This window comes from Arachis hypogaea, chromosome 19 (genome assembly GCF_003086295.3).
Source record: "Arachis hypogaea cultivar Tifrunner chromosome 19, arahy.Tifrunner.gnm2.J5K5, whole genome shotgun sequence".
Lineage (NCBI taxonomy): Eukaryota > Viridiplantae > Streptophyta > Magnoliopsida > Fabales > Fabaceae > Arachis > Arachis hypogaea.
This window is the reverse complement of record NC_092054.1, coordinates 7,179,857-7,202,268: the sequence shown is the minus strand read 5'-3', so window position 1 is coordinate 7,202,268 and position 22,412 is coordinate 7,179,857. Positions and strand designations below refer to the sequence as shown.

Here is a 22,412-nt window from a genome sequence, read left to right as displayed (position 1 = left end):
ATACACATGTCGTTCACAGCGACGTTTTGGGCCTCATTTCCAATCTTTTGATGTGTTATCCTTTTTTTATTATATTATTGAGTAACACTAAGATGGTGCACGCAAATGTATATGATCCGGACATCAATCGACTGAACGTGACATAGTACGTCACAAGGGCAGTCGACTTCGCGATTAATTTTGTTATCTTCACGTTTATGTTATCGTATACATGTATAGCCATGGTTAGGATACTTGTCAAGAATTAGAATACAATTTATGGTTTAGGTGGCTGAATATATCGTTAGCGACGGGCTGACAGCTGACTGATATGGTACGATTTTAGGAATATGATTCTGATTTTATTATAATGAAGTTATTAAGCACATAATTATTAATTTAGATATTAAATGTTGTGGTAGATGTTTTTCTTGAAATTAATTTAATAATTTAGTTATTAGTAAAAGTTATTTTTTAAGTAAATAATTATGTAATTTTGTTTTTATCTAAATTAATTTATTGAGTAAAAATTTGTTAATTAGATTATTAATTACTTTAGAATTTTTTTATTTTAATTAACGTATTGAGGTGATGTTTATTAATTAACTTAGTAATTATTAATGTAAAAAATTTTATTTAAATAAATTCAGTTAGTATATATTTGTAAATTTCTGTTAACTAAATATATGTAATAATTAAATCAATTTGTTATGTCAATACTCATTTAGAGTTTATTTTTCCAATTTGGATCATTTATTTTTTGTCAGGGGTTTTGCATACTTCTTTCTCGACGAGTGAGTCACACACTTTCACCACCGGACACCATCATCCTGTATTTGAGGGAGGCTGGCTTCGGCGACACGATGCTTCTCAGAAACTTCGTCTATGACAACTCCCTAATCACGGCATTCGTGGAACGCTGGCGTCTGAAGATCCACACGTTCCGCGGAAAGCTCCATCATTTGTTCCACCATGATTCTCCCATAGATGTCAAACATGAGGCGCATATGCTCGTCTCCATGAAACCGAAATAGACGAAACCGAAAATTTTTATTTTCTGATGGTGCTAGCAACCTATACCCCACCCTTCCGATCTCCTTTCTCTCTAACCCACCAAGGTTATTCAATATCAGTCTCTTCAACTCGGACAAGGAACTTACTCGCCGAGTGTGCAATAGTAACAGATTATCACACTCAAATATTATCCCATTGTCATTGTTTCTCATAGGACAATTGGGATACACACAAACAACCACATATCCGCTATTACTGGATATTTTTGCCTATTTTTTAGAAGAAAAACCGGAGGAGAAGAATATATGAAATGTATGTGGAGAATACCAAGGATTGCACATCATTTTATAGTTGTTGAAAATTTGTCTTACTGTATCTCGTTTATACTATAAACGTTATAATTTATCACGTATTTCGTTTACAGTATAAACGAGATAAGTTTATACGTATCTCGTTTACACTATAAACGAGATAAGACATGCCGAATGAAACGTATATATCTTGTTTACAGTGTAAACGAAATACGTATAAACTTATCTCATTTACACTATAAATGAGATAAGACATGCTACATATTTTCATAATTATTTTACAAATTATTTATTTTAGTAAATAAAATATTATTTTAATTAATTTAAATAAAAAATTCTTGAAATGTTGAATCGAAGTTATAACGTAATAAAAAAAATGCAAACTTAAAATACAAACATATTATGTGATGTAAATATGAATATAATGACATACACAAATAAAAAGATAGTCGAGAATCTATTATTTACTGTCTCTTTACTTGCAAAAAGGTAAAGCAAGTCTGGTTAAGAAGTCCATTTAAAAATTTCACTATTAGAGAAAATAAGAATGAGTTCTATTAATGCTGAAATTAAAAACGTTCATACTTGTTTATGAACTAAGGAAACTTGAAGAAAATAGAGGCGTTGGGTATCTACTGTTGATACATATATGGCGAGCCAGGAACGAATTTATCTTCAAATAAGTGAGTAGGTCAGCAATAAAAGTTGATGAATCTACAAGGAAATAGATTAGGAATCTCTCTCTCTCTCTCTTTCTCTCTCTCTCTAGAAACAGACTAAAGGGAACTACCGGCTTTGTTATGGATAGAGGTTAGATAAAAGAAAGAAGAAGATCGTCCACTCCATATCATCCGCTGCGCTTATCTTCTGTTAGTTCAATAGCCTAGCTTCCTACTAGCAATTTGCTAGTTCATTCATTCCCTGCTGTCTCTTAAATATATATAAGATGTAAACTCTTCTTTCAACTCGGAGTAAAGCCCTTCTCTTTCTTTAGGAGCATAAGAAGATGAATCCGAAAATACTGGAATCTTTTTTTGATTTAATGTATTCATTTTTTTATCATTATACACATAAAGGAGGAGCCGTATGAGATGAAAATATCACGTACGGCTCTGCCTTTGCGTCAACCTTTTGACTAGCTTGAAGTTAGTCCTTGGCCTACCTGCCAATGGTTGAATATCTATTCCTTACAGGGTAATCAAATCCTAATCCTCGGCTTCTGCCTGACTTGTTTATACTTTATCGGACTGGATGGGAACGGCAATCTCATCTTTCATTATATGCTAATTTCTGTCTTTGAGAATTCTGCTCCCCCCAACAAAAGGAAAGACTTCTTTGTTGTCAATGCATTTTGGTTTAACACCACGCAGGCAGCTGGTACCCTCCCAGCTTCTTCATCAGGTAACCTGCCAATTCAACACATTGATCTTTCTTATCTTGATCTAACGGCCGGCCAAAGAGCGACTCAGTTTCAGAGCTAGAAGTCCTTTTATCATCATCTTACTCCATACCTGGTTATACCTGAACTGTACACACCAATGAATTTCCCGGTAGGAAAGATTAGAGTGTTATTCTTATCCCGATAGGGAAGAAAGGGGTAGCACTGACCTATTTTTTTTTATTGATTCAATACAATAGGGAAAATCTCGTAAAGTTCCCTACCGTCTTTTCCGCATCCACAGGGTTCATCTTGATTTGGTTATAGCCGCTATACTCATCCATGAATGTAATTCTTTGGGGTTCTCTTTGTCTTCGAGCTTTCATTCCTCAATCCACTGTTTCGTTCCCTCATATACCTCCCCACCAATAGATAGGATGAGTACCACAAGGGATCCAAGGTGCCATCATCGATCGATTTAATTCCAGCGTATGCCGGCGTAGCTGGCCTCTCTCTCTCTCTCTCTCTCTCTCTCTCTCTCTCTCTCTCTCTCTCCCCGTTTTTTTACTGAAATGAATAAAAATCTTTAGACGTAAATATAAGACATATATTTAATAGAGTTGGCAAATGCGGTTTCGTTTGAATCGTATCATTTGGGCAGTTTAGATAGTGTTTTTAAGACGCAAATACATAAATACAAATATACAGTAAGACATAGACACAAAATACACAATTTTTTTATTATATTTGGTGATGATGTACAAGACACATTGATTTGAATCAAATATCATATTTATTCTTGTCACTGTAACATCACTACCAGCATTACTTTCCACTATCACTGTCATTAATTTTTCAACTCCAATCTAAATAACTATGAACTATCATAAAAATCTTTAATCCAGTAATCAAATCAATAATTTTTTTATATATAAAAAATTATAACATAGATTCAAGAAAAAAAGAAAATTGAACAAAATATATCCAGCGAGAAAGAATAATGAACAACAAAAAAAATACAGAAAGCAAACACAATTTGAAGAACAAATATAGAGGTAGTGAAAACAGATCTATATGCAAGGAGAGGTAATGGAGGTGTCAGCGCCGCACGAGCCAACAGAAGCAATGAAGGTGGGTGAAGGTAGATCTGGAGGCAAGGCGAGGCAACAGAGGCATCGACACAAGCGACGGAGAGAGAGGCGGGACAAGGTAGATCTGGAGGTGGCACGACGACGGAGATGATGACGGTGATGGCTGAGAGCAAGAGGGAGGCGGCACAATGACGGTGACGACAACAACGCTGAGAGGAAGATGGGGGCGGCGGCGGAGGAAGAGAGGCGGACAAAGGAGGGAGGCGGCGGCGACGCCGATAGTAGTGGAAAGAGAAGGCAGAGGTAAAACAGAGGTAGGAAGGTGGAATGAATTGGAGAAGAAGAGGGAAAGTTTTGGGGATAGGGTAAAGGATAAAATTGGAATTTTAAAAAAGAGTAAAGTACTAAATTGGTCTCTTATATTTGGACGTAATCCTGTTTTAGTCCTTAAGATTTAAAGTGTCATATTTGAATATAAAAAAGTTTCATTTAGCTTCAATGTAGTCCCACTGTGAGGTCAAAGTTAAATAACTAACTGAATGTCCTACATAACAGTAGTACAAGAACAAGGTCGATAATCTGGAGAACAAGTACAAGCTAAAGAGGTACAAAATCAACCGTGGATGCATCAATACATTCTCCTTAATTCTATAGAAAATATTTCATTTAAATTGTAAGAAAAATAATAAATAAATGTATTGATGCATCCACGATTGATGTTGTGCTTCTAGAGTTTGTATTTATTCTCCAGATTATCAACCTTGTTCTTGTACTGCTGTCATGTAGGATATTCCGTTAATTATTTAACTCTGGCCTTACGGTAGGATTAGATTGAAACTAAATAAAACTTTTTTAGATTCAAATAAGACACTTTAAACCTTAAGGACCAAAACAGAATTACGCCCAAACGTAGGAGACCAATTTAGTACTTTACCCTTTAAAAAATAACAGAGATAAAATTAAAAAATTTGTGTCTTGTGGATTATGTCTTAGTGTCACAACTTAAAAGAGATACACAAAATACATATATTTTATGTACATCTGTGTGTAATCGTGTTCATTAAAATTTTGTTTCTCAACAAACAAACAATATACACATTTCACCATGTAGACATGGACATAAACCAAACGAGACTTTGTTTCTAGGTCCATCCTACCCATGGCAAAAATAAGGGATTAACTTCATTTTTCTGGTTGAGAATCATCTTTATTAACAAAGATATATATTTATGGGAATAGGTGTGCGGACATAGTCATAGAATTTGAAAGCCCATCAAAATTTTCACTTTACAAATCAATCTGGGTTCTCCGTTTGGTTGATGTATATGATGAGTCATAAACACAAAGACATAGATATTAAAGATATGGATATAAAATATTTGTGTTTATGTATTATGTTTGGCAAAAATAAAGAACAAGACACATATTTAAAAAAGATTGAATTACCCTTCATTCAACCACAAGTTTTACCACCATCACTGTATACCCATTATCCCAAACACTGCATATCATCACCATTAGATTTTTATTTCTTCTAATATAATCTTAAATTATCATTCAAATATTAAATATATAATTTTTCTTTAAAAAAAGGAGAAAACTAAAGTTCAGAATCTATCAAAGATTAATCAAAATTTAAATAAAAAAAAATAAATGTACAATTTTTTTTCTTGAAGAAAATAGAAGGATAAATTTAGTTGTAGAATCTAAAAGAGGAAGAGAAAAAAGAAAGGTTTGGAGAGATAAGAGGACAAATTTTAAAATGTAAAAGAGTAAAAAATTAGTATCTCACAAGTTGTGTTTAGTATTTCACCAAATTAAAGGTACACAAATTTAGTGTCTCCGTATCTATCCGTGTCCTCTCGTGTCCTTCGAAAATCTACGCCTTACCAAATCAAACAGCAGGCATGTGTCACCGTGTCCATGTCTCAAGACATGGACATCAACCAAACTAAAGTGTATCTAAGGACATGACTATATAGAGATTTCCATATCTCGAAATATTGTTGATTTGTAATATTAGGCGATAGCCCCATCTTTCTACCAAAAAAAAAATCTATATTTTTATCTTAGAACTTTTGTTATTAGAAAAATAAAGAGATTATAAAGAAAGAAAAAAATTTCAAAAATTAATTTTTTGTACCCAACATATGTCTCTAAAGAACAATGAATAGAATAAAGTAAGATTTAAACTTGTGAGTTTAAATCTTTTAACATAATTACATGAACTCTATTTACACCTTAAATCTCTCAATCTGACTTGACCTGCAAAATAAATTTATTTCTTCTGCAAAATGCCCACATTGTGTTCGTCATATGTTATACTATGCTAGGCATGTGTCTAAATTTTTATTAATGTTTTTTAATTAAAACACTTTGATACATAAGTCGTATACACATTGTACAAATTAAGAGTGTACAAAAGTCAAGTCAGACCGGTTTTGATTATATTTGAATTCAACCCTAATATTTTACCAGGCCATTTTTAAAGAATTAAACTTGATCTTAAATTGACCTGAAAACTAATTGGATTAAACCGACTTGACCCGATATAAAATTAGTGTATACAATTTTATAAATTTTATATAATAAATTTAAAAAAATTGTAAAAAATCAATTTAACCAATGTTATATCACATTTATACAAAAAAAAATAAAAGCAAAAATAATATAATATAATACAAAAAATATTAATTAAAATATAAAAATATAATATTTTATTATTAATTTCTTTCTAAAATATACGTTTTACTTAAAAAAATATAATTTTGGATCAGACAAGAAAAATTTAAAGTATGGCTTGAATTCGACCTAAAAACAACACCTGGTAAAAAAGATAAATTAAAATCCAACAAGATGTATTTTGAGTCTGGACCGAATCTTAAACACTTCTAATATAAATATTCATTATAAGCCTCCATATTTAAGCTATGGAACACACAAACAGAAATTTTGTATAATTGATGAGATTTTTAGTAGAGTAAATAGCCATTTCTAATCACTAAAGATCTGAGTGTTGACAAAACTAATCATAAAAAATTGAAATTGATTTTATACCCATGCAAGATAGGTTTTTTTCAAATTCTAAAAAATTAAATAAAATTCCCAAACTATCTTCTAATATAACATAACCCTAACTTCTGATTTTATTCCATATCATCAGTCCCCCAATCCTAAACCCACCACTCTCATCCCCAACTACTACCATTACTGTCGCTATCACCATCCTTCTTTCACAAGTAACACTTTCACTCTCATTCTCACATTCACACAGATTTCTTTTCAAAATTGAAGTGTTCTTCGATTCAAACCACCGTTAACAGCAAATATGAGACCCGTCCGTTGACAACCCAAAGACTCATTCATTCTGTCGTTACCGCCAACTTCCCTGGATTTCCATCAGCGCCATTAGTTACCCCATGATTCTGATGCCAGTTTTGCAAGCTGCCACCCTTCTTCTGCCAACGGCGCAGGGTACACAAGGTTCGAGGATTACAAAGAGTGCCACTCGCAGCAATTGGTGATTTCCACCATCAACTCATTCCTCTCATCGCGGAACTTTCCCTTCACCTTCAAATTAAGAGAGATTGAGTACCTATGTCGAAGCTCGAAGAGAATCTTCTCCCTTTTGTGAAACGTCTTAATTATCCGTTCAAGATCAACAAATGCGTCTTCAAATCATCCGTTGTTCCTCACCAGCGGCCTTCCTTACTCGCACTGATGGAGGAAGGATGGTGATGGTAATAGTAATGGTAATAGTTGGGGATGAAAGTGGTAGATAAGATTATGTGGAATAAAATCAGAAGTTAGAATTATGTTATATTAGATGGTAGTTTACTAATTTGAAAATTTTATTTAATTTTTTAAAGTTTAGATAATTTTGTCTGCATATAAAGTCAATTTCAATTTTTTGTGATTAATTTTGTCAACGTTAAAATCTTTGATGGTTAAACATGAATTTGGATTTTCTACATTTTGAATTTTTACTTTAGAAAGTAAAGTGTGATTTCTCATCTTTAAATGCTTTCTCTCTTATATTTTCTCTTGATCCTACCTATGAAATAAATGGGAAGAGATCATATTTTATCTTTTAAAGTAAAATTCAAAATTTAGAAGATTCAAATCCGTTAAAGATGACTATTTATTCTTTTTAGTAATACTCCTTTACAATATTAGCTAAGTGCACCGGTGTTTAGCCAAACTCTCATATAGTAGAAGTACATTTATGGATAAAAAGTTCTTATAACGAGAAATAATTTTTTTAGTGACTAAATATAAAAAAAAAACAAGAAATAAAAGAAATCCATGCAACATGGGAGAAAAAAAAAATCACAGTTTCTTGAAGATCTATTCATGGATAAATGAGAATCCACTTTGAGTAGTTCTCACTTCTCATTACTTAGAGCACCTCTTCGACTAAAGCGTTGGCAATTTTATTAGTGGTGGAGTTTGAAAAAAATTTTGGAGGGCCAGAAATTTAAATAAAAAAGTTATATAATAGTATTTATATTAAAATAAAATTTATAAATATAATTATTTTATTTTTAAATTTATTATTAATATGTAAGATCATATATGGTTAAGATTAGTAAAAAATAATTTTAATTTTGATTAATAAAAAATTTTGTTTAGATTAATAAGTCAATTTGATTTTAAATAAAAAAATTAATTTTTAAAAAATAAATTTTTACATAAAAAAATTAGTTTTTACACATAAAAATTTATTTTATTTAGAAAATTAATTTTTTATCCAAAAAATTATTTTTCTTTTTAAAAAATTAATTTTTTATTTAAATTATATAAAATCAATTATAACTTATAAATTATTTTTAATATTTTAAAAAATTAATTTTTTTTATAATACTTATCTTTTAAAAGTCTCAAGATTAATTATTTTTATTATTACTTTTATTACAAATTAAATATAATACAACAAAACAAAGTCTTAAATTTCCAATAAAATAAAAATATTAAAATTTATTAATGTAAACAGTATTATATACTATAATGACATTAAATTTGTAAAGTTGATTTAAAAATAAAATAATAACTTTTTATTAATAACTGATATTACTATTAATTATATTATAATTTTTATTATTCTAAAAATAAAATAATGTATGAAACTATATGAGAAGCTAAATATAATTTAGTATTAATTTTATAATGATATTTAATTTGTAACGTTGATTTAAAGATATATCGCTTGTTAATTTAAAGATATGTTATTTGTTATATCAAATAAGATAGGATAACAAATTTAAAAGAATGATAAAGATGGACATAAAATTCAGATACATAAGTTAAAAATATATCAATTTAATCAAACAAACTAATTTTATTTTCTTTAAAATAGAATTATTAATATTTTTACAAAAATTTTGGGCCATGCCCCTTGTCCACACAAAACTCTGTCACTGGATTTATGTGGTACGATAGATTATTGGTTAAAACAGTCTTTAAAAAATTACATGTGAAGTAATTTAGTTTGTGAAATATCATATACTTTAAATTAATCTCCAAAAAATATAATAGCTAATTATTAGTTTTTATTAGTTAAATAATGATATATCACAAATAATTAAGATATATTATCATTTAATGGATTCTCAATTTAATTTATAATTATATTTTTTTTAAAATTAATTTAAATATTTAATTTTTTAAAAACTATTTTAACTATTAACATGTAAGATTATCCTAGGAAGGACCAAAATTTCCTACTCTTCCTATTCTCTTCATCTCTTGTCATGTTCTTTCACATTCATTTAGAAAATTCAGAACCGTTTGATATTCGCCTTGTTCCCTTTCTATGGCCCACTAGTGTTAAATATATATATAGAAGAAGATCTCACCATTAGTGCTTAAAGAATTATATTTATTTATATATTAAGGAATTAAGATGTATATCTCAAATGAAATTATGAAAAGGCAACAGACATCAATGTCCATTCAAGCAACCTTAGCCCTTTTCCTCTCCACGAGTCTTTCTCTTACGAGTGTAAACGGATATGAATAATTAGATTATCTAATTAAGTTCTCCAATTTCATCAGATTATCTTAGGTATATATTTAATGAATGATCGAGTTTACGCAAATAAAATTTATTATGTTTAATTTTAATTGGCTCAGACATTAGATTTGAAAGTGCAGAATTTGAATTTATATAATTATACCTAATATATTATGAATTTAGTTTTAATGTACTATTAGTATAAAATAATTTTATATGTGTATTTAATTACGTAACACTATATAATAAAAATAATTATTTTTATATTAATTGTATTTAAAATAACGAATATAATTATACTACTGTATAAAACACTTTACAATATCAACATATTAAAATTAAACTTATATATTATATTAAAAAATAAAAAATATGATATTTATATAACTTTTTCTAACTCTAATTTTATTTTAGTTATTATTTTTCTTTCTTCTCCTAAAATAATATTTTTAGTGTTTTATATATATATATATATATTATTTTAAATTTTCCTTATAAATTTAATTATTACTAGATATCCAATAATCTCACTGAATCTAAATCAGATTTGATCAAAGTTAATAGATTTGGTGCTTAAATTCACAAAATTGGACTCAATCAAATTCTCATTATCTCCTATTCTAATCCTTTTGCAATGTATCTTTGGTTCATGTCTCATAAAGACGGAGACACAAATATAAAGACATAAATACTGAGATAAACACACATACATAAAGATACGGTTAAAAAGAATTGTGTTTGATAATTATAATAGACAGAGCACACATTATTTTAAAAAGTCTATTTTATCCTTAATATATAAAAAAAATTCATTAACTTTATCTTTATCCTTTTATCTTCTTCCATCAATTTGATTCGTATTTTCAGCAAAAGAAAAAAAAATACAAAATCAAAACTAATTTATAATTTTATTTTCATAATCCAATGTAAATTCAAACAACAAAACAAAATTTTACATAAATATATATTAGTAGAGTTTGTGCCAAGAAACTTAAAGAAAGCAAAAAAAAACAAAGAGAAGAGAAATAAAATTATGAATTGCAAAGATGAATATAGAAATAAAATTATAAATTGTAAAAATGAATATAGTCTACTTTTGTAATTTGTACTCAGCTAATATATATATTCAGGATGAAGGTAAATAACAACAAAAATAAAGAAGAAAAGAGAAAAAAGTCTTTATTTATAGAGGAGAAAAGTACACGAAAAAAAAGAGAAAAATGAGATAAAAATAAAATAATCTAAAAATATAATTTTATTTGTGTCTTAAGTAAAAAATTTATATCTTACTTTTTTAAAAAAATACAAATTATATATATTTTATAAATATTCATGTGTAACTGTATTTTTCTCAATTTTATGTTTTAATAATCAAATAATAAACATATATACCCATATTTATGTTTTTGAAAACAATCGCTATCAAGTTAATTAAATTTTTACTCTTATTATTTGGTACATGTTTTATTAATTAAATTTTTACTCTTATTATTTGGTACATGTTTTATTAACTTTTTAATTAACTTGGTAGCGATTGTTTTCAAAAACATAAATATAGGTATATATGTTTATTTAAAAATTTAACTTTTATGTATTATAAGAGTATTAAAAATTTACTCTTGTTTAAATTTACTCTTGTCCATGTAAAAAACATAATTAAAATTTAATTTATAAATTTAACTTTTATGTATCATAAGAGTAAACTTTCTTTTATTCAACTACCTGATCGCATATTACTATATTCACAAAAAGGTTATTAAATCTTTAATTAAATTCATTCATTTGGATAATTATTTAAAGAAAATCTCTAACCTCACCCATGAGAACAACTCAAAGACATGACAGTCCATTGAGACGTGAGATGTCTCCACCAGCGCCACCCATCAATAAACTAGGCACTTCAGGAACCCACGTGACAGCCACGTGAGGATATCACAGACAAAGCAAAATATATTCATTTATTTATTTCTTAATTATCTACGTACGGAAAACCCCAAAAAGGAAAATTAAAAAAAAAACAAGAATCTATTATTGAGAGAGAGAGAGAGAGAGAGAGAGAAGTAGAGCAGAGAGAAAGAAGAAGAAAGTGAGCGTGTGTGTTGTTATTTACTTATTTTTGCTTTTGCATCTTCCAAATCCAAAAACAAAAGAACCGTTTGCTCTGTCATTTTAATTTTAATCCTTCTTCCCAAAAATATAAATAAATATCCCATTTTTCCTCATTTTATTTTATTCATTTTGGTATTTTACTTAATTATTATTTGAGGGGTGTTATTCCAATGGTGGAAGTGGAAATCTGAAAAGTTGAATCTTTTGGTTGATGTGTGTGTGTGTGTGTGTGATGAAACGATGATGATGATCCTTTGAGAGAGAAACAGAGAAAAGCTTTCGATGCGTGGCAATAGATAGTGAAGAGAATCTGCACCGTTGATTTCGTGTCTTTTGCGGGTGGTGGGGGAATGAACGGTGGTGATGATAAGGTTGCAGCTCCGGCGGGTCCACCGCAACCGCTGGAGTGGAAATTCTCGCAGGTGTTCGGCGAACGTGCGGCCGGTGAAGAAGTTCAGGAAGGTAAATATTGATTCAATTTTATTAATCGATTGGTAGATTGGGGGTTCGGTTGATACGGTGTCGTTTTTGTTTCGGATCCAATTGTTTTGTGTTGTTGGGATTAGGGCTTGGTTTCTGTGCGTTCGATCCGATAAATGGAACGTGTTTCATTTCCTTTTATCTATGTGTGATTGTGAGGTTGTTCAATTTGGGAAGTAAAGTTAGTGTTTTTGAGTTTGTGTATTGCAGTTTTTTTTTTTTTTTTTTTTGGAGGGGGGAGAGTGTGGAACTGAGCTATTATACTTAATATATGTTGGTGTTGTGTTTGTAGCTTGTGATTTTGCTTTTATATTGCTAGAAGTTCTTATGATTAATTGGTTTTGAGTACCTTTTGTTTTGGTTTTGTGAGCTTTAGTGTTGTGGGTTTGAAAGTGTAGATCTTAATTTTGTGCGGTTTGATGATTGGCATTGAGGATTGAGTTAAGGGTTTATATTGTAACTTGCAACTTCAGTAATGTTATTTCGGGCTCCATTTGATTGGTTGGAGTGCCAGTGTTTCAGTGGTGATGATGTTGGTGGTGGTGTCTAGTGTGAAGAAAGTGTCTCTGCAGTATAGAGGAAAGAATGTTGCATGTTGTGTAGTGTTGATATGAATGAATTTGAAGTATTGCTCATATTTTTGCCATAATCCTTGTTTAAGGCATGAAAGTTATGCTGAGTTACCATTTGGAATTTGTGATTGGGTACCTGCTAGGGGAGGAGAGGGCCAGTGTGTATGAGATCATTCGGTTGGACTCTAGTATATTAAATTTATGCCAATTCAACATGGAGTTTCCTGCTATAAAGTTGTTTCATGCTAGTTCAAATTATCGGTGCGGCAGCTAAGGGTGTATATTATTTGGAAATGTTCCTACTGCATAGATCTGTTCAGATGGCTGAGCTATGATCTATTTAAGGTTATGAATGATCATTAAGAAAAGCAAGCCGTAAAGCATCATTGTACCAACCTTCATCTTATGTACTAAAAGAAAAACAAGGACACACAAAGCAAATGGATGTTCGGTCTTTAACATTTTGTTAACAGAGGTAATTAGGTGGGGAAACATAGTCCTACAATTGCTGCTAGGAGGGAAGCAAAGATATCTAGTTATCTAGAATGTAGCTACATTATCTGCCTGGTTTCATTTAATATTTAGATGGTTTTGGAAACTTTTGCCAATCCCATTGGAGACCTTTAGCCGCTAGTGGTTTGGACTTGCTTAAGTGAAGGTCTCGATTTATTTATTCACAGATATTTTGAATCCAACTGAAACTATGATTTATTTTGTGGTTTATATGGGGAATTAAGCCAAAAAAAAAAAAAAGACTAGAATTTTGTTATGAAAGAAAAAGGATAAGAATTCTGATATTTTTTTTTGCAAATCCAATGAGTTCTCTTTCAAAATTTTCTCTCGACATGAAGACACCATTGACATAATGCATGAATCATCCAATAGATGCTGATTTTTAAATTTAGATTAGATTCTGTTGCAGGATAATGTGAAAGTTCTCTAACTATTTGCCCAATATTCTTTTTACAGTGGACATAATTTCTGCTATTGAATTTGACAAGTCCGGTGATCATCTAGCTACTGGTGATCGTGGCGGTCGAGTAGTTCTTTTTGAGAGGACAGATTCAAAAGATGTAAACCTCACTTTTGCTTTTGCACTTTTGTTGTAAAGCAAACTTACTTTTGACATTAAAAATTTAGTATTTTAAATATATTGTAATATGCAGCATGGTGTACCACGAAGGGATTTGGAGAGGATGGACAATTCTCTTACTAGGCATCCTGAGTTTCGTTATAAAACAGAGTTTCAGAGTCATGAGCCTGAGGTAACATTTGTTGCCAATTAGTTCTTTCTCCCGGATGGTGCTTCAGAAAGGTTAATATCGATAACATGTTATCAATATTTCAGTTTGACTATCTTAAGAGCTTGGAAATAGAAGAGAAAATCAACAAAATCAAATGGTGCCAAACAGCTAATGGTGCTCTGTTCCTTCTATCTACAAATGATAAAACCATCAAATTTTGGAAGGTATGAAATGAATGCTCACTCGTGGTATGTTGAGTACCGTTTTTTTAAATCAGTTTATTTATGTATTACACACATGGTTATGTTTCTATAAAACTAGGTGTTTTTGGTGCAATATAGAAAACTAGGTTTGGTCCCTTTTGTCTTGCATGCTTCGAGAATATCTCCAGTTATGGGTATGTTTAATAGCTGAAGAGGATTGTGTGCTTCAGTTTGAAAGTTTAAATGGAATCTGTTGCCTGGGCATAATCTTTGGAAATTATGAATTGTATTTTGTATTCTGCTAATCAGATCAGATATCAAGGGCTGACTTTTATAGATGCATGTATGTGTTATGAGTTTTTGCTTAACACTGCGATCTTTGAAGTAGGAAAATGGTTCAAGAGGGTTTTTCCATCTTATCTCTAAAATCCTAAGCATGTTATATAGGGTACCAACCCATAGTTAGGTTGGCAAAATGAAGTAGAGCTCTAGAGGAGGAGTCCGTTGGAGATGTGTGTCTATCAACTATAGTTCTGAAAGGGAATTCTACCTTTCGCCAGTTTGTCGCATTGTTGATAGAGGGGACTTTTGGTAATGCAAATGGTTTCACATGAAAAATACCTCAATCAAATGGCCCTTGGAAGGGAGATAAAAGGCGGCTTTCTCATCATGTGTAAAGATAGTGTTGATATAGTTTTAAGTTTTAGCCCCATGGAGGGTCGACCTGAGCCAACTTCAGCCATATTAGCTAGCCCTATGACTATGACTACTGGTGGTTTATACAAAAAAAAAAAAAAAAAAAGAAGAAAAAAATGACGAAGATAGAAAAAGAACTTATTATTAAAAACAGTAAATTGTGGATGGCTTATCGATTTAGAGGGCTTAATTATCTTTTTCTTTTGGAACTTTGAAGAAGGGATTACTTTTTTTTGTTTTTGTTTTTGTTTTAGTTCTTCCTATTTATTGCAAGTGTTATGTTCCCCCCTTGTTTTAGATGTTTTAGTGGTTTCTTTTCTCTTTTTCTTGTTTGAATGGTATGTGTTGTTAATTCCTGTGGGGGTTTCTCTATTCTTAAGCTGTGTTGTGGTTTCTTTCTGAGGATGCCTTATCCTCTCTGGGAACTAACCCTACTTATTTAGTAATATTCCTTTTCTATATTGAAAAAAAAATCCTAAGTATTTTATAGCACAATGTGTCACCTTAATGATGAATGGTTAAGTGATTGTTTCTTTTATGTTTGATGTATTAAGAAGATCAGAATCTGTATCGAGAATTAAATATGCTAGAAATTTATCCCTAAGGAATATGCTCTAGTGTTCCCTGTTCATGTATACAAAATAGATTGCGTTTCCTTTAGTATTTTCTCCTATAAATTTTTATAGGATTGATCCATTATTGTAGGCAACTTATTCTTTTCTCTTTTCTCCCCTCATGTGAGAGTTGAACAGGTTCAAGAAAAGAAGATCAAGAAAATTTCTGACATGAATGTTGACCATTTGAAAGCAGTGGGAAATGTCTCTAGTTCAAGTAATTCCAGTAGCTCCATTCCTTACCTTGCAAATGGAGGCTTATCAATTCCACCAGGAGGCATACCTTCACTAAAATTACCTGTGGTAGTTGTACTTTAGCCTTCCAGTTGATTTTTTTCTCCTCACATTTCTATCTTGAGGGTAAAACTTTAATGTGACATTTCTCCGTGAACAAGAATTTGATATATTAAGTATTAACTGGAAAGAAGAGACAAAACTATGCAAGGTTTACTACAGATTTGGTTCTTGGCTGAATGAGTTACAATTGTCTTTTCCTTATTTATTCATGTATATACATTGTGGTTCAGTCATATTTAAAGAAGTAAATAAGAAGCGAAATGTTTAGAATCAAACTCCTATTTGAAGTTGCATATGCATTTTGGCTCAAGTTGTTGGATATGGTGGATAGACCTTATGCTTTTTTATTACCTTAGAAGTCACTAGAGACATATTTCAGTTTAATCATCCAAGCAGAATTTAGTCATTTGCGCATAGAAGAACTCTTAACAAAGAAAGTGGAAGAAGAAAAAGAAACAGAGTTGATTTGATTTGAGTAGTGTTTTAGTATGTTCCTTGATATTTTATAGGAAAAAACAGAAGGGACAGTAGCTACAATCATAATATTTGTTCTAACCTTAAAAATTATTTGTCTCAGAACTTCTGGTGTGGCTATTGCTAACACATGGCTTCTAAAATATGTAGGTAACCAGCAATGAGACCAGTCTGATGGCTCGATGTCGTAGAGTGTATGCCCATGCTCATGATTATCACATCAATTCTATTTCAAATAACAGGTGATTTAGGTTTTGTTCGTATATTTCGTTATTATATTTCTCCTCATGCGGTCTTGTTTTAAAGATGCCATTCCTTCTGATCTATTGTTTAATTTTGTCATTATTGCCTTTTGTACCCCCTAAATCTGATGAAATTTGGATGATGGTATTTTTTTTTCTTCTCTAGTGACGGTGAAACTTTCATATCGGCTGATGATTTGCGAATAAACCTTTGGAACCTGGAAATTAGCAATCAAAGTTTCAATATTGTTGATGTAAAGCCTGCAAATATGGAGGATCTGACTGGTAAGCTTTCACTGCTATATCTTTATGCCATTGTGAAATTATTTGTGGTGGTAACTTGGTATGCTTTACCTAGTTAAAGGAGTAATAACTTGAGTTGTAGTTATTTAATAAGTGTTCATTTTGTGTGTGCAAACTTATCTAGTCTAGATCACGGAGATGAACAGCAGTAAGATTAGGGGTTCAAGGTAGAAAATAGGTGAACGAAAGGTTCTGTATATTTTTTTGGTAAGGAGGTTGGATGGCTGTGAATGCTGTCAACAATGCTTGTGAGAGATATTGGCATTTGGGATTTGATGAGTTATAGGTCATTCTATGATGGGGTGATTCTTTTGTTGTTGCCTGTCAATGAAATATGATTTTGGCAATTATTACGTCTAGGAGTCTCTGGAAGGAACAAAGATGGTATGCTAGAGGTGAGATGCCAGAGGGTCTCTTGCTGGCTGAGGTGTTAGCCTTAAATGAGGTAACCATCTCAGATCCTTAGGCATACCTCCCTGGTTCAGTCAAGAGATGGCTTTATTTAACTTGTTCATTATATTGCTAAAGCAGAAATAACTAGTCAGAATGTTTAAACAGTTGTTCATCTTTTGAGTTGAGCTTCGTCAATTGAATGTTACTTTTGTTTTCTAATTTTTAATGTCTTGGTAGCTTGGTATGCTATTTATGGTCTTACCTGTGCATTGACCCTGGCTATCAATGCTGCAGAGGTTATAACGTCGGCAGAATTTCACCCCACTCATTGCAACACACTGGCATATAGTAGTTCAAAAGGTTCAATTCGTCTTGTTGACTTGCGGCAGTCAGCGCTCTGTGATTCTCACACCAAAATGTGAGCACCTCTGTTGGCTATGTTCTTGTTTATGTTATTATGTGCGGTGTTTTAAGAAATGTTGAACTGATTGTCAAAATTAGCGGAAGGGTTTCTTTCTTTATCGTCTTAGGACAATTCAAAATTTTTCCTGTGAACAGAGAGCATTTCTCTGCAGCCTATAATATGTATAATGCAACTTATTATGCCTCGTAGACTCAGACAAACGTCTTGCTTTCGCAGATTTGAGGAGCATGAGGCCCCTGGCTCCAGATCATTTTTCACAGAGATTATAGCTTCTATCTCAGACATAAAATTTGCAAAGGATGGAAGACATATACTTAGTCGTGATTACATGACCCTAAAGGTTTTAATGCTCTATGATCCTCAAATCCCTGCTTATATGATTAAAATGTCTGTCTATGTTGCATAGCCGGTCCCAAGTCCGGATAAAGTGAAGGGTTATGTTAGGCCTTCCACAACCAATGTAAAACTATATCGAATCTTCATGGAATGGATCAAATATGATATTGTTGTATTGAATTTGAATCCATATGAAAATGGACATTTGGTCTTTGTGGTATTTCTTCCTTTGGGTGCAAGAGAACCCTCATCCAATTGGGTTTATCGAAAATTTGGTATTTAATGGAATCCGTTGGTGGTGGTTGTTGAATTCCATGAGCCAAAACCCTTCTATGTAAATTGTTGTTTGTGCCTCTTTACCTTGCACTATCATCTCACCTTTGCATCTTTGCATGTTTTGTCAGTTATGGGACATCAACATGGATTCTGGTCCAGTTGCTACATTCCAGGTTCATGAGTATTTAAGACCAAAGGTTAGACTCCTCTATTTATATAAGTGATCAATCGTTAACACTTTTGGATGGTCATAATCGTTTTTTTCCTTCTTTTCTTACCAGCTTTGTGATTTATATGAAAACGATTCAATTTTTGACAAGTTTGAGTGTTGTCTGAGTGGTGATGGATTGCGTGTTTCAACGGGTTCCTACAGGTTTGGGACCCAGACACAACTATCTACTTGTTATGTTATAATTTAAACTGAGCCTTACTAATTTGGTTCACTTGATACCAGTAATTTATTCCGTGTGTTTGGTTGTGCCCCCGGTAGTGCTGAGGCTACAACTTTGGAAGCCAGTAAAAATCCAATGAGGTAAATTTATCAGGAAAGTTCCAACACCAAACATGGTTAGTTTACACCTTGTAGAATTTATATAATTTTTTTTATATCCTCAGACGGCAAGTTCCAACCCCTTCAAGGCCTTCCAGATCACTGGGAACTAGTATAACACGAGTTGTAAGACGCGGTCAGTTTGATACTTAATCAGGATCTCTTATTTTTTCTGTTTACAATTAATATTTTATCTTGCTCTTATTGTAGTATATAGACTAAAATATTTGGTAATCTTGAACAGGAGCTGATGGAGTTGATGCAAATGGCAATTCTTTTGATTTCACAACAAAGTTGCTACACTTAGCGTGGCACCCAACTGAAAATTCAATTGCTTGTGCTGCTGCAAATAGCTTATACATGTACTATGCTTAAGATAAAAGATTGGAGGACATGTTCGCATGATTAACATGTTTTTAGGTTGCTGTGAAGAAGGCTTCTTATCCCCTTCTATAACCAACCATTTGGAGGCTACATTAACTCTCACACTTCGAGTGCCCTTTATAAATCTTTTGCAGGAGCTTTTAGGAAAAAGGATCCAGAAGTCGTCGTTTTGAAATTCCTGGGTAGGCAGACCTTATTTTGTTTCTGGACAGGCAGCATTTCTTCTTTTCTCCCCCACCCTCATTTTCGCCTTCCAACGCCGATATTCTTTCCTCCCCTTTTTCTGTATCTTCTAAAAGAGAAGGTTCAGTTGAATGCTTCAAATTGTGTTTGGCTTGCAAATGAAGAAGAAAATATGTGATTGTAGCTCTCCTACAACAGATACTAAAGGATGTTCAATATCTGTCACTAGGATAAAAAAGTTAAAAATGTAGTTGTATTTTTTCCTCCCTTTTTTCTCTTTTGGCTCAGATGTCTTGTGGGGTGGAGCAGTAGAAACCTGCAGTGCATCATTTTTTCATTGATTATTTTTGTGTTGGAATTTAATTTGACAATGCTTCATAGTCTAATTTTTGCTGCACACGGTCAATTTTGTGTAAAATGTCAAAGTGATAGTTTCATGTTGCAATGTTGTAGGATAAACTGGATTGTCGCTTGCAAACCTGACATCTTAGTTGTAATTCACTGAATCTTTATCTTTTTTTTTTCACCGGCTATGGTTGAATTTAGTTTTACCTCTCAACTTTTAACACAGATTTTAATTGTATCTTTGCTTGGCAAATGGATGGATGAACCTGTGATGTTATCAAGCTTGAGAATTGAGATTCATGAAAATTATAAATTCGAGTCTTAACTCTTACACTCTTAGCTTTCCTGGAAAAAAAAATTGCATTTTGACTACCGAGTTATAGAATCTATCTTCCAATCCATAAATACGTAAACATAAACATACAATTACAGTTTACAGACGAGCATGTCTGTACGACCGTATGTTAATGAGAGGTGGAAATTAATAGTTACCTTCGGTTGATAAATGAGTTAAAAGGTGATTTTTAATGTATTTTATGAAGCAATTAATCTTTTTATTATTAATCTATACATTTTCTTTGAACTAAAATTCAAAATTTATATTCTCAATCTTTGAAATATTAATTATAGTACAACTAGGTATCTTTTAAAAATTGTCCATAATTCAGTTTTTAGAAGAGAAAGAAACTAAAAAATAAGTAACTTTTTATAAAAGTGGATATTTAAATTAATTAAATAATATTATTAATTTGATAATTTCAAAAGGTTGGATCCATTCAATAAAAAAACCAAAATATTATTAATTTTAGAAAAGGAGCCAAATGGCATAACAGTAACCTCAAATGTGTACTCAAAACATCACACTCGACCAGAAATCATTTAATAATGCAAGGTAATCAAAATCAAGTTTTTCTTTTCCCGGGGATGAACTTTTTTCTTTCTCCCCGACTTAATAATTCATCATTACAAAATTTATTCTTAGTTGAATTCAAGTTTTGGTGCATATTATGGCGAAAAGAGAAAATGGTGAAGAGACGAAAATTCATATTTATATATAATTGGATAACTTTTAGGAAATATGTCATTTTGTTTTTATTAATTTTTAAAAACAGATTATACAAATTATTTTTCATTCTCTTCACACAAACACTTCTTCGTCATAAAATTATCCTCAAGTTTTTACTATCGGAATTGGAAGCAATATATTTGTTTCTGAATAAAGTTCTATACTCATACCATATTACTTTTACTTGGTTTTTTGAAATATGACTCGTGATGTGTTTTTTACTCTTAAAGTTTTGTGGTCCGACTATATAAATATTAGTGAGTTAATTTCATTTGTCATTCATATTTTTTTTGATTAGTTATAATCACTATTGAATTCATTTGTTGTGAATCTTAGTTCATATAATAGGTTAGATTGTTACCTCTAGAGATAGGAGATCAAATGAGTACATGGATGCAATGCAAATATTCGTCAAACCTTGAATGATATAAATCAACAATAACATTGTGCAAATATTTTCATTTGAAAAATATTACTAGTCAATAGCGATGTAATATTTGGTGGTTGTTACCTCCATTTTATATTGTAAGCTAAAAGATTCACAGATTTAACTCACGAGAAGAGTCCAAGAGAATTGTTTCCTTAAGCTGACATTTCTCTAGAGCCTGTAGAAAAATAAATGCCCATTAATTCTTCTTAATTCATATAATATATTGAGAGATAGGAGATCCAAGAAGACGGTGGCCTTTCTGCCTTCCACAATTGCGCTCGGCTCGGATGGTATCATAATAATTAAATTGCTTGATTCTTTCAAGAGAGATCAAATAGAAAAAATTGGAGATCACACTTTATTCTCTCAAGTGTTAAAAAAAATGGAAAGGATCCATTTTCATAGTTTGATATGTTGCAGAACCACTTGGTCACAAAAACGAGCAACAAGGCTGCAGTCAGGATTGTCAAGTTCTGTAAGGCTTCAATCCTTAAAATTAACCAAACCGAGATATAACTCAATTTTATATATTTTACATTAAATATAATACAAAAATTTAATTTAGTTTTTATCTCTCATTTTGATTTTCAATCTCAATTTTCCTTTCAAACGTATCCTAAATTAATGAGAGATGCAAATTAATAGTGATCTTTTTGTTGATAAACGAGTTAAATGATGATTTTTAATAAACTTTACAAAGCTATTAATCTTTTTGTTATAGATCTATAATTTTTCTTTGAACAAAAATTCAAACTTTAGATTTTCAATCTTAAAAATATTAATTTTTAAAGCTAATTTGATAATTTCGAAATGTTGGATCCATTCAATAAAAAATAAGCAAATATTAATTAGATTTACAGTAAAATGGAGGGAGGACGTATTATATCTAGTTAAATTGGTGGTTGTGATAGATTAGTCACAAAAAAAAATTGGTGGTTGTGATAAACAGTGGTTGTGATAAATTTTAACTAGTTTTAACGGTAACCTCAAATGTATACTCAAAAC

At 31.3% G+C, this 22,412-nt stretch overlaps 1 protein-coding gene across 2 annotated transcripts; it reads left to right on the top strand.

Annotated features, from left to right (window-relative positions):
* Positions 1–11,746: 11,746 nt before the first annotated feature.
* LOC112775381 (serine/threonine protein phosphatase 2A 55 kDa regulatory subunit B beta isoform) lies at positions 11,747–20,092 on the top strand. Of its 2 annotated transcripts, none has more exons than XM_025818963.3 (14): positions 11,747–12,357; positions 13,917–14,020; positions 14,114–14,212; positions 14,296–14,415; positions 15,843–16,010; positions 16,626–16,717; positions 16,884–17,002; positions 17,708–17,831; positions 18,054–18,177; positions 18,578–18,646; positions 18,731–18,822; positions 18,904–18,981; positions 19,065–19,135; positions 19,244–20,092. In XM_025818963.3, exons 1-14 carry the CDS (start codon positions 12,246–12,248, stop codon positions 19,372–19,374), a joined length of 1,503 nt encoding a protein of 500 aa, XP_025674748.1. In that variant the 5' UTR covers positions 11,747–12,245; the 3' UTR covers positions 19,375–20,092. The 2 variants fall into 2 exon arrangements, with proteins under 2 accessions (XP_025674748.1, XP_025674749.1); XM_025818964.3 differs by having other exon boundaries at positions 11,766–12,357; positions 15,843–16,007.
* The last annotated feature ends 2,320 nt before the right edge of the window (positions 20,093–22,412 follow it).